General features: G+C 47.3%; 1 protein-coding gene across 1 annotated transcript; it reads left to right on the top strand.

Annotated features, from left to right (window-relative positions):
• The first annotated feature begins 3,788 nt into the window (after positions 1-3,788).
• On the top strand, positions 3,789-12,408 carry LOC133390840 (acrosin-like). The gene is made up of 5 exons (XM_061640259.1): positions 3,789-3,793; positions 3,961-4,161; positions 5,611-5,882; positions 7,351-7,499; positions 11,788-12,408. Exons 1-5 carry the CDS (start codon positions 3,789-3,791, stop codon positions 12,406-12,408), a joined length of 1,248 nt encoding a protein of 415 aa, XP_061496243.1.
• Positions 12,409-13,737: the final 1,329 nt, after the last annotated feature.

A 13,737-nucleotide genomic window follows, 5' to 3' on the forward strand; every position in this document is an offset into this window, starting at 1 on the left:
TAAAATGGTTGTTAGTTACCACCTTGAGTGCCCGAGGGATGGAAAGACAGGGTAGAAATCTGCAGAGTAATAAATAAGGAGGCACTTCATGCAATACGCAATATTTTTTTTTTTTTTTTTTTTTTTTAGGGGAAGGGTGACTTAGCCTGTGCCTGCTTTTGAGACGGGCTCCTGCCTCAAAAGAAGCTTATTCAGATATATCAGTCAGTTTTTTCTTTTTTTTTTGACTGATTAAACTTCTCCCGGGTAGGGAGAAACGAAGAGATTAACCTCAAAGCCTATTTTTGTTGGGACGACCAGATCTCATTAATTTATGGGACGAGGTCCAGCCGACGAAGGTGGGACGGATTTTCAACAGCAAGCTCTATCTGTTAAAGCGAACGTTCATCTTATCTTCTAAGAGAGAACGCACTAACAGGCAAGCACCCTTCTTTCTATATTTTTCTTTTACTTGACTTAAATTGTTGCTGTTTAAAAGAGATTTGCCAGATTGATCGGTTTTTGACATCTCACTGGGGAGCCATAACTTCTCTCTGCTACGCACTAATTAATAGCTTATCTCTGTTTTTGTTGCAAAAAGCTGTCCTGGATTTGCATTCTAAAGATATACACAGAAGAGGGATTTCTATTCCAGATTTTTATTTTGAAAAATATTATACTGTTTTGAGACTACTCTCTTTTTGGTCTATTTTATTTTGACGAATCTGTTTCTTGACGATTGCCATTAATTGTTTCGATCCTGGGAACTGCATTTTGTTTACTTAACTATTGGAGAGATAAGGCTGTCTGCTCTGTTTATACTGTGATGTCACCAAGTTTGGAGTATTAACCCAATTGTTGCTGAAATAAGAAGTGGTTTTCCTATATTTTTCTTTTAAAATGGCAATTAAGAAAGTGGCTGAGAATCTGGAAATAACTATGTTTCAGAAAATAATGGATGAGATTGAGATAACGAAAATTGAATTGAGTAAAATGAAGCAGGAGATTAAAGATATAAGGGTCCCTGTGAGAGAGGTGATCCTGGAAGGGGTCCCTGTGAGAGAGGAGACCCCGGAGATTGGAACAGGGGTCCCTGTGAGAGAGGAGACCCTGGAGACTGGAATAGGGGTCCCTGTGAGAGAGGAGATCCCGGAGATTGGAACAAACGTGGAACAGGAACAAGATTTGGAGTCTATGGACTTTAGAAATAAAATCTATTGTTTGGAACTCAATGTTATCTCTGAAGAAATTAATGAAGATTCTAGAGATAAAGTTATCAATGGCATGGATTATCTTCTGGACTGGAATGATGTGATGGAGCCCAATATAGAGAAAATCTATGGAATTAACTGCAGCCATGTGACAATGGAAAAACTTTTAAGAGATGACCCAGTGTATTTTGAAAAGAAGAACAGAGATATGATTTTACAGCAGTATTTCAGCAACCTATTCAGAATGGATGGCAAGAAAATATTTGGGATAGAGGTAATTCCCATCAGACTCTTACTATATGACTATGGCTTTGACAGCAAGATTATTATGGAATACTGATAATGGAAGATTGGATATTGAAATTACTGGACTTAACAAGACTACTGAAGATGGAAGATGGAAAATGGAACTAATAGAGATAATAGAACAATGGCTACTGAAATTACTGAATCTAACAGATTCTGATGTGATGGATTAATTGAAATGTTTATTTTGACTATGGTTATGACAATAAGATTATCATAATTAGTAATGAGATGGATTAATCGATATGCTTATCTGGAAAAAAAAATTGATAGATATATTTCTTAAAGAATTGAAACCTCTCTTTGACTTTTTGTGGAAAGAATAAAGTAATGTTTATGAGATTTGATGATTAAGTAAGATAACTACTGGAGGAAAGTGATTTTATAATATGACTTAAGAGACAGGATTGTTATATATTATAGACTTATAACTGATTTGATCTTTGACAAATGGGAAGTCAAATATTTTACTCTTTATTTTTTATTTTTGTTTTTTTTTTTTCTTTTTTTCTTTTTGTTTAACTATTTTTGATTTTGTTTTTTGTCTTTGAATGTTTTATGATTTTGTTTTGTATGTTTTATGAAAATCTGAATAAAAATTATTGAAAAAAAAAAAAAAAAAAAAAAAGCAATACGCAATATTTTTTTTAATTAAATATTTGTTTGAACTTACAAATGTTGAGATCCCAAGATACTTTCCATGTATAACTTAAGTGAGGAAGCTTTGTGTAATTCCAAATTATACTTCTTGTTCATATAATTAAGAGACCATTGTCTTAATGTTGCCTTCCTTTCCTTAATCGTGCCATTTCAGTGGGTGGCTGTGGCGGCTAACCCGGACTGGATTCCACCGCTCCACTGACATAGTGCCACCAGCCACGACTGGTGGGTGGCTCCATAGAATCATAGAATAGTAGAGTTGGAAGGGGCCTTTAAGGCCATTTTATTTATTTATATATTTTATTTAATTTATATACCGCCCTAAGCCAAAAAGGCTCTCTGGGCGGTGTACATAAAAGATAAAACAAGCAAGATATATAAATACAGTAAATATAACAGAATCAAAAATCAAAACAACAAGCAACAAAAACCAAGCAACATCAAAATATAACAATAATAAGATACTGTTTAAAATACACTATAAAATGCATGCTTGATGTCTGAACTGGAAATACTAATCGCAGTGGGATGAACCAGCAGTTCCAGTTATAAGCAAGGACGACGAAGAACAACCATCCTATGTAGCAGCGGTCTGTGTATGCATCTATGCTTTCTGGTAGCTTCATTTCCTTTATGTATCCTTCCATAGGTGGCCTTTTGAATTTACAGCATAGCATGTCACAGTCATGTTCCTCCTCTGCTTTGGCTTCTTCTGCCTTTTTCTCCTCTTTTGGTGGAGGGGGTGGCACCTTCTTTTTGGGTGTGGCTGTTGGACTAGGCTCAGGAGAGGAGATGACTGGATCAGTCAGCTTTTGTTTACACATGGCTGTCTTTTCTCGCATTTTCTTGATGACTTCTTGCAGCTGAGCTTGAGCATATTCATTGATGGGGGTTCCTGGTCGCTTATTCTCTGTGTCAGCTGCCTCTCCCATCTCCTTGATTGGTTGCGCCTTTTCCTGTTGCATTGCCCCAGCAGGTTCTGTTGACCTTGCAGCTTGAGTGGGTTCAGGTCCTTTTCCTGGAGGTCCTGCTGCATCTTGTTTATTAGAGTTTGGCTGTGCAGCGTTTTCTGTCTCTTTTTTTCAGGGCATCATTTGTGTTCTTATTTTTGTCTTGTTCTTTCTTGTCTTCTTCATTTAAGTTGTTAAAGTGCTTTATTCAATAGAGTTTTCTATCTCACTTTTGCTGTGAATGGCATCAATGTCTTTATCATCGAGTCCAACCCCCTGCTCAATGCAGGAATCCAAATCAAAGCATCCCCGACAGATGGCTGTCCAGCTGCCTCTTGAATGCCTCCAATGTCAGAGAGCCCACCACCTCTCTAGGTCATTGATTCCATTGTCGTATGGCTCTAACAGTCAGGAAGTTTTTCCTGATGTCCAGTCGAAATCTGGCTTCCTGCAACTTGAGCCCATTATTCCGTGTCCTGCACTCTGGGACGATCGAGAAGAGATCCCGGCCCTCCTCTATGTGACAACCTTTCATGTACTTGAAGAGTGCTATCATATCTCCCCTCAGTCTTCTCTTCTCTGGGCTAAACATGCCCAGCTCTTCCAGTCTCTCCTCATAGGGCTTTGTTTCAGGAGCTTAGGAAGGTGTGCCTGCAGGTTCCTAGAACCTGACTGGTGCTCCATGGTGTAAGGAAATGTTTAGGACCCATGTTCTTTGGGCTCCAGTGTTTGGGTTGCTATAAGGGAAGTAACGAGCCCAGAGGGCTCAGCTATCTCACTTGTCTTATTCCATCTGCATATGCACATGGTACATTGGCTGCAGGGCCTCCTGAATGGCTGTCTTTTTACAGTAGGGTGTGTGGAAGCCGTCCGTTGGCTATGAGCCATGGCAATTCGCTGCGGATTGTGGGCGGCTCCAGTGTTTTGCCAGGAACTTGGCCCTGGGTCGTCAGCTTCCAGTTCCCAACACGAGAAGGATACAGGCACTTCTGTGCAGGCTCGCTTATCAACGCCCGCTGGGTACTTTCTTCAGCTCACTGCTTTGTCATCCAAAGGTGAGCAGAACCAGGTTAGCATTGTAAGGGGAGGGGAAGTCCCCGGGAGGGGAGGAGGGGCAAATCTGTCCATTTCAGTTTTTCTTAGTTTCTCATTTTAGCTCTCCCCATTTCCACATCCACTTGCATGAAAATTTGTAAGCACTTTTGTATGCATTTTTGCTACACATGCATATTTTCACAATCAATTCCCCTAATGGGTTTCTTAACATTATTTTCACTAATATAAGCAATTTGTTTGCATGCACCTTTCCCTAATATGTGCATTTTTAACTTGGAGAACTGCATCACAAAATTCAGAGAAGTACAAATTTCAAAGAATAGTTGGGTTTCGGTTCAATGCAAAGGAGGGCTTTTTCCTGTCACTCAGCTACCTTTTACTGAGAGTAGACCCACTAAAATTAATGGGCCAAAGTTAGCTATGGCTATTTATTGCAATAAGTCTACTCTGAGTAAGACAAGCATTGACCGCAACCTTCTGAGACACTGCTCAGTGGGGTGGTCCCCCAGTGGTTTTTGACTGTAACCCCCATCACTCCTCCCCATGGGCCGTGCTGGAAGTTGATGGGAGTTCTAGTTCACAGAATCATAGACTAGTAGAATTGGAAGGGGCCTACAAGGCCAAGTGAAAACCAGAGCTTGGAAAAGTTACTTTTTTGAACTACAACTCCCATCAGCCCAATCCAGTGGCCATGCTGGCTGGGGCTGATGGGAGTTGTAGTTCAAAAAAGTAACTTTTCCAAGCTTTGGTGAAAACCTCAGGCCAGTGCTGGCCCAGATGAGAGTACTGGGTTTCCAAACCACTTCTCACCCATTAATTTTTTAGCCTCAACAAGCTCTTGTGTCTTATATTCATTTTTTCCTCCGTCAGGAAAGGGATGTGACTTAACCTGCCCACAAATCATAGAATAGTAGAGTTGGAAGGGGCCTCTAAGGCCATCAAGTCCAACCCCCTGCTCAATGCAGGAATCCAAATCAAAGCATTCCCTACAGATGGCTGTCCAGCTGCCTCTTGAAGGCCTCCAGTGTCAGAGAGCCCACTACCTCTCTAGGTCATTGGTTCCATTGTCGTATGGCTCTAACAGTTAGGAAGTTTTTCCTGATGTCCCGTCAAAATCCCATTATTCCATGTCCTGCACTCTGGGACGATTGAGAAGATGACTCCTGGCAAGCACCACGATGCTACCTCTGGGCTAGCTAAATGGGCAGGTCTTCTTGCAGTCCCTCTGACCCTCTCTTATCCCATGCTCCAGATTTCTAGGACTCATACGCCGTAATGGTGAGTCCTGTGAATCACGCCGTTTGTACCAAGAGCTCAGCCACACCCTGCCGACCTGCTTCTTCCCACCGCACCGCATAGGGGTCCTGGAAGTTCCCCAACAACACTCAGCCCCTGGGCTACTCCTGATATGTTCTTCCACAAATCTCATCCTTACTCTTTCCCCTCAGGTTCCTAAAAGTTGATTATTTGAGGGTTCAGATTGGCGTCACTCAGCGCTCCAACCCAGGCCAGGATGCCCAGATGCGCTCCATCAAGAGACTGGTGGACCACGAGCACTTCAGCCACAATGGGTACCTCAACGACATCTCCCTGATAGAGCTGGACCAGCCGGTGCTTTGCAATGACTTCATCCAGCCGGCCTGTTTGCCAGACGAGAACCTGAACCTGGAATCCCTGAGCCATTGCTACACCTGCGGCTGGGGCATCACGGAGATAAAGTGTGAGGGTCTTCTGAGGACCACCCCTCCCCTCCCCAAGAAAGCAGAGGCTCCCGGGGACCCATGCGATCAGCTCCCGGTCTTGCTGCTAGTCTCTAGCCTTGAGAAAAGGCTGGGCGTCGTCCAGGGTCTTGCTGAGAGCTGTGGGAATGAAATGCTGCTGCTGGGACCAGAATGACCTATGAAGCCTTGCACGGGAATGGGGTGCAGGGGGTGGGGTGATTCTGCAGCGGAGGTACTGATCCAGGTGTGGGAAGCTGTGGCTGGACTGCAGCCCCCATCCTTCCTGAACATGGGCTATGCTGGCTGGTCTGATGGAATCCAACAGCAGCTGGAGGGCCACAGCTTTGCCTGCCCTGTACTAGTCATTTAGCCCAGGAATTGTGGCCATATATATACATATGAAGCTGCCTCATCCTGAGCTCCCAGCTATTGGCCCATCTATCCCACTGCCGCCTGCTCTGACTTGCAGCAGCTCTCCAGGATCTCTTGTAGAGGGCTGCATCCCATCACCTCCTGCAGCATTCCCCACGGTGGTGCCCTGTACATGTTTTGGACCACAGCTCCCATCAGCCACGTGCCGCATGGGCAATGGTCAGGAAGGAGGCAGGGAAGCTATGGTCCAGCAATGTCTGGAGTTGAGGAAGGCTGATCCAGTCAACTGAACGTGGACCTTCTCCGTGGGAAGCGCACGCTGAGCTGCTGAGCCCCGCTCCTTCCCTCCCCTCCCCTCCCCTTCCCTTTGGGACAGACCTCTTTTTGGAAGGTGCTCCCCACAACCACAAAAAGGCCAACTAGAGGGACTTGGTAGGCGTTGTGGGGTAGGATGGGCTGAGCGCTGAGGAACCAGAGCTAATCCCCAGGGCCCCTATATTGAGGGACTGAGAAAGCTTTTCAGCCCAAGGGCTGCATTCTGGGCAACCTTCCCGGGGGGGGGAGGACACATGCCAGTGGTGGGCATGGCCAGAGGCAAGAGTGGGAGGAGCAATCAGTGCAAAATATACCTTTGTACGGATGGGTAGTTCCCACAGACACTCACCCCTCTCTGTTCCTCATCCAGGCAAACGAAAGGGCTGACCAGAGTTCACGGGCACATCTTGTGCAGCTTGGGGAGCAGGGTCAGTGAGGGGGATGGCCTGGGGGATGAGGGTGGGGCTGGGGAGGGAGAGTTGCCTGGGGAGAACCCCAGTGGCCAGGAAGGGGACAAGGAGGGCTGCATTTGCCTCCCAGTGCTGGAACTTGTGGAGCCATTGTGAGGTGCCTCTGAGAAGGTGCGGAGTGGCTTCCCCTCATTTCTGAGACACCCACTGCCCACCTACTTGCCCCTAGATTTAGGGGCCAAGGCTCCTGCCGGGTGGTCAAATGCTGTCAGTTCCCCGAGGGCTTCATCCATGGCCCCTCTTGCTTTCAGAAATTAGGCACCGGCAAGGAGATATGAAAGTGGGCCTTCTCCCTGCCTTCTGCTCACAGGGCGTGCCGAGTACGCGGACATCCTACAAGAGGCCAAGGTGATGGTGATGCCCAACAAGATATGCAACAGCAGCGACTGGTATCACACACGAATCAGAGAAGAGAACATCTGTGTCATATCTAATGAAGCAAAAATTGACCGCTGCAAGGTAGGTGTGCCAAGGGCCAGGGCCGTGACCCATCGCTCTGGTCTTCCAAGCTCCGCCCTGGCCCTCTCTTCCAAGATGAAGACCCAGGAGGAGTCCTGAGAAGCAGCTTCCTGTGGCGCAGAGCATGTTTAGAGCAGACACAAAGCAGCAAGGGCCTGGAGCCAACAGAGGTCTTACGTTTGGTGCTCCCAACTATGCTGGGTTCTAAATTGCACAGAGAAGCCACAAGGGTAGAGCAGGGTCCCTGTTGCGGAAGTTTATTTTTTATTTATTTATTTATTTATTTTATTTCATTTATATACCACCCTAAGCCTGACGGCTCTCTGGGCATTGTACATAAGAGATAAAAACAACACAATATATAACTACAGTAAATATAATAAAGTCAAAAACCAAAAACAAACAAATAACAACAAAAAGCAAACAGCATCATAATACAACACTAAAAGTACAGTTAAAATACACTTTAAAAACAGATTAAAATACACTTTAAAATGCCTGGGAGAATAGAAAGGTTTTCACCTGACGCCGAAAGGATAGCAGCGTCGGCGCCAGGCGCACCTCATTGGAAAGACTGTTCCACAATTCGGGGGCCACCACCGAAAAGGCCCTAGATCTAGTCGCCACCCTCCGAGCTTCTCGATGAGATGGCACTCGGAGGAGGGCCTTAGATGTTGAGCGCAGTGTACGGGTAGGTTCATATTGGGAGAGGCGTTCCACCAGGTATTGCGGTCCCATGCCGTGTAAGGCCCAGCGCATGGGAAGCTGGGAGGAGCCACGCAACCAGTGGAAGGGGTTAAAGCGGGGTGACCCCACAGCCCCATTTAACATTCTTTGCCCCTTCAAGCAAGTAAGATGTGCAGGGGGCTCTTGTTGTCTAGGGATCCCTCCCTATTTGGCTCAGAGTAAGGAGGAAGGTTTGGCTTCAACATGGATGTTGTAGTTCTGCTAGTGTGGACACTTGCCACAACCACCTTCCCCCTGATTTATTTCCTTCCTGTTAGTGGTAAAATGGTAGCTGGATGTGCAAAATCTTGCACATGCTAGTTAGGGTGAGAATGGGGCTGTACATCCAAATGCAAACCCCATTGAAAGCAATGGGCAGCATCTGCCTTTGGATGTGCATTGCACCCACACCTCCTAAAAGAGAGGGTATTTGAGTCACTTTGTGGATAAGAGAGAGAGGTGTGGAAAAGCAGACCATTCTGAGCCAGGGGTCACCAAACCTTTTAGGCCTGGGGACACATTTGGATGTTCCTTCAGTTATTAGATTTATATCCCACCCTTCTGCCCAAAAGGAGCCCAAGGTGGCAAATGCACAAGCTGCCCTGGGCTCCTGATGGGAGGAAGGGTGGGATAGATATTTAATTAATAAATACATAATAAAACTGTCAAAACATCTAAAAAACATTTCCGCTGCAGGTGTAGAATTTTTGAGCATGTGCAGTAGGCGTCACCTCCTCTGATCCCTTCCCCCTCCCCTGCCCCTGAGAGACAGGGTGAGAGAAAGCTTGTGCACAAAGGATGGTATTTAATGCTACTCAGAGTAGACCCATTGGAATTAACAGACATGACTAAATTAAGTTCCTTTCTTTTAATGGGTCTACTCCTGAGTAGGACTTAGTTGAATACACCCCATACTTTGCTTTTCCAAGTGATCTGGGTAAAAGTTGGATCCAGCAGAATTAATCTGAGCCCTGAAAAGCACATAGAGCTGAAAGAGGAAATGAGAAAGAGTGTCACGCTTCCAACTTCCTCCTCCAGTGCTATGCCCTTCTCAAGGGGAAAAAAAAGTAACCACTTTCACACCACCTCGTGACCAAGGGAGCTGTGAATGGCCTCAGAGGGTTCATGGGCAGGGCCGGTTCTAAAGGGTGGCCAGGTTGAGCGCTGGCCCGACGGCCCCTGGAGCTACAGGGGGGCCCTCAGCCGCCCCTCCGCTCCCCTTCCGTGATCCGCCCCCCCGCATCTCCCCACTTACCTGTCTACTGTCTTTTACTGTTGCCCTTAACGAAGATGGCAGCTGTGGTTTCCCTAAGGGGATGAAGCCCCTGCCGTCATCGTAGTTGATGGCAGAGATGCGCACGCATAGCACGCATGCGTGCCCTCCACATAGATGGCAGCAGAGGCTTCATCCTCTTAGGGAAACCACGGCCGCCATCTTCGTTAAGGGCAACGGTAAAAGACAGTCGACAGGTAGGTGGGGGGGGCTGCACATGTGTGCGAATGCAAACGAGAACACGCACACATACCGGGGCCCAGGGCAAGCTGATGCCCAAGGGCCCCGGCATTCCTGGAGCCAGCCCTGTTCATGGGCACCAGGGGTACACCTCAAGGATGCTACTGCACCCACAGGCACCATGTTGGCGACCCTGTAAGAAACGTGGTTTTCCTTAAGGGAAAAACCCCCTATGAGACCCCAAAAATGGTCTCCTGTGGAAGACCCACGACAGAGACAAGTGTGAATCAATTTTAAAAGCTTTTATTTCGTACTTGCAAGGACGGGTGTCCTACCAGAAGGCAGACACACCCAAATGACATTGGTACAAATCTTTTATCCCCTAGCCCGACGCTTCATGCCCTCCCCTGTTTTCCCCATTGGTCAGGTACTTCCAGGGTTCACAGCCTATCAGATCCGCCTGTCCCTGCCACATGAAACTCCTCCCCTGTTTACATCTCCCACTCCTCAGTTTTAGGCTACCTTATACCATTTATTATTTCCCATATATGGTATATTGCTCCCCTCCCCTCCTCATTAACTAAGCATAAAAACTCCCTTTACATCAAACAAAGCAATGAAGGGCTAAAAACATCAGCTGAATTAGTCAAGTGTAAATCCCCTTTCTATTTTGAAGTGGAACTTGACCACAAACTGTCTGTTCTGGCTGCTTTGTTTGAACTTCAGACAGATGTCCTATTCTAAGAAAAAGCCCCTTTTCTCTATCTATGTTAACTCCAGCTTCTATAGAATTATCTACTGCAAACAGTCTATTAACCTATTAACCATTTATTCTTAACAATAAAATCACATATTTTATTTATCCTTAGAATATTCTGAAAAAGCAACATTTTATATACATTTCTCTCAACCCCTAGCCCTGAGCAAATAAAGGGGCAGGCTTTGAACTACCACCACCCCGTTCAGAATTCTCACTTATCCAGGGCATACACCTGTTGTGAGAGTTGGAGCTTCTAGTTCCCCAGCTCTGCTTCTAGGACCATCTAAACTTTGGGCTGATGGACATCATTCTGAGCTTTTCCAGGCTCCAGAACAGCTGGGCCTGCCCTTCAGAGGACTGCCATCTGTTCATGGGTTGTATGGCCTGCCCATTTTTGGAGAGTTCTATCTGTAATAAATAGGAATGTTATTAGGGACAGAATTTGTCCAAATTTTCTGTGAAGACAAAAGTGTGTCTCTCAAGCAGGCTTTGCCAACCTGGTACCCTCCAGGCTCCAGGTGTTTTTGGACTATCAACCCTAGGCAGGATGGCACTGTAGCCCACAACTGATCTAAATAAATTTCAGCGAGTAACGTATGTACGTGTGTGTGTGTGTGTGTGTGTGTGTGCGTTGTATAACAGCACTGCTGTTTCATGTGCTGTCTGACTCTGAAGACAGAAATGGCTGTGCAGAAAGATAAGGAGCTACAGTGATGATTAGGCATTGATATCCTGTCTTCCCACACTGCATTTGACAATGAAAATAAAATGATGAATTAGCCGTGGTTACATACTTGCTTGCCATAATCACTTGGCCCAGCTGAACAGGGGAATGACAGGGCTGTCCATGATCTGCTAGGATACAAGGGGGTAAGCAACCCTGACCTGCATGCACACAGCGCAGTTTCTCACCATCTATAGATGCAAAACTACTCATGTGAATTTTCTCCCCTGGGGTGTGTTAGACAGACATGCCCTGCTCTCTGAGGCATTTGGTCTGTGATGGTTCACACAGACATATCCATTACTGTACTGTCGATTCTGCATTCATCGGTATTTTATTTATTTAGACTTAAATCTCTGATGTTCAAACACGGGATGGCTTACAATAGAACACCGAGAACACCAAAAAGCAAAAGCAGAGCTTGGAAAAGCTACTTTTTTGAACTACAAAGCCCATCAGCCCACTCCAGTGGCCATGCTGGCTGGGGCTGATGGGAGTTGCAGTTCAAAAAAGTAACTTTTCCAATCTTTGAAAAAGTAATGCCTTAGTTTAAAGCTAGTGTGAAGCTGGCCCCTGAGCTACGCACGAATGGATGAGTCTCCCTGCTCCTCTCTTCTTGCTACAGGGTGACGGGGGCAGCCCCCTCATGTGCCGGCTAAGAAGGTCTGAGCGCTTCTGGGTCGTTGGACTCAACAGCTGGGGCAGCGGCTGCACTGTAGGGAAAGTCCCAGGAATCTTCACTGCCACCCAGAACTTCTATTACTGGATCCAGAGGATACTGAAGAATCCACCGGAGTCTGCTCTCGTTCCACCATTCAAGCCAACAACACCAACAACACCACCCACCACCAGGCTCACCTCCCCATTCGTGCCCCCGGCTTGGGCTACCGCAAAAAATTTAGCAAGACCCACATATGGATTGGTGAATGGCGTGTATTTTGGGTATGGGGGAAAGGCACGGCCTACCTATTCATTTGAACGCCCTGGTTACAGCCCTACGACTGCACGGCCGCGTAGCACCTGGGGCTGGTACACAGGGCCGAAGAGGACTTTCCCTCCGTACAGCCCGACGCCATACCGGCCAACGCCTTCCCGGTACTACAGCACCACAAAGTTCCTTGGCTGGAACGTGGGGCCAAGCATCATCTATAGGCTGCCCAGGCGGAAGACCACAGCAAAGCCCCAGATCCAGTGGCAGTACTCGGTTTGGACCAGGCCTAATTACTGGGCCACACGTAGGCCCTGACCAAGGCCAGAGGCTCTTTCTCAGTCACGGCCACCATCCAGATCATGTGCCCAAGACGACAGCTCTGTTCTTCTGGCTTGCTCCAGATGTGGCACCCAGCCCCAGCAACCTTAGCCTTACCTGCCATCTGCCCCTGCAGTCCGTCATTTTTGTTAGGTTTGTAAGCACATCCAGTTAAAAAAAAAAATGAAAGCAACTCAGGCACCAAGTTAAAACCACAAGTCCTGCTCTGATCTCAAACCAGGGCACTGCCAGGCAAAGATGTCTTTAACCAGTGACTTGACCCACCGGTTCTGGCCACCACTTAGAAACACAGCCATAGGCCTGACTCAAATCCCATCCGTGGCCACAGAGCGCAGCCAGGCTCCAGTGCAGGTCAAGGCTCAGATGGTCACGCTAAAGCAGCCCAGACGTATTTTTCCAACCATCCTGGGAAGCTGGAAATGTCAGGAGGGTTTCCTGAAGACACTTATTTAACTGACAGCTCGGAGCTCACGAGGACCCACCGTCAGAGCCAACCAGAAACGGAATCCCACCTGAGGAATACGGAAAGATTCCCAAAGTCCCTGGAGCCTCCTCGACTCATACCACAGTCTTGGAGAAGGCCTCTTCCTCCCGCGGCGCCCTGGCAGTGGCCCTCCCGTGGGGACGTCTTGTAAAAGCACATTTTATTTCTCATAAAAGTGGTGCCAGACTTCCACAGAGCATATCCTGCTTATTTATTCCCCTTGGGGTGGAGCAGGGCACGGTGCAGCGCTGGGAGGGAAGCACCTACCTTCTTCAGCCTGTTCCCTTCTGGGCAACCTTCTGAGGGCCACATGCTGGTGGTGGGCGGGGCAAGAGGCAAAAGTAGGCGGGGCAAGGGATGCAAATTTTACCTAGTTCCTACACACACTCTCATCTCCAGCTGGGCAAAAGGCACAGTGAGAGTTCAAGGGCACGTTGCAGCCTGTCAGGAACACGCATGGAGGGTGCGAAGCAGGCTCAGTGAAGGGTGTGGCTGGGACAGGGTGTGGAATGGGGAGAGTTCTGAAGGCCAGATGGAGAGGGCCACATTTGGCCCTGAGGGCCGCACTTCCCCACCCGTGACCCAAGCCGTCATTGTCTCCTCTCACTGGCTCTCCAAGGTCTCCAACAGAGCAGGGCCTTTCCCACCACATGGAGACGCAGGAGGGGCAAGGGACTCAACTTGGGACATTCTGCATGCCAAGCAGGTGCTCCACCACCAAGCTGCAGCCCTTTCCTGATGGTGCCATGCCGTGCCTGCCTCCAGATACTTGAGCCAACATGAGCTTGGAAGGCCCAGAACAGATGGGAACCTTAGGGGTG

This window comes from Rhineura floridana, chromosome 8 (assembly GCF_030035675.1).
Source record: "Rhineura floridana isolate rRhiFlo1 chromosome 8, rRhiFlo1.hap2, whole genome shotgun sequence".
In the NCBI taxonomy this organism is placed as follows: domain Eukaryota; kingdom Metazoa; phylum Chordata; class Lepidosauria; order Squamata; family Rhineuridae; genus Rhineura; species Rhineura floridana.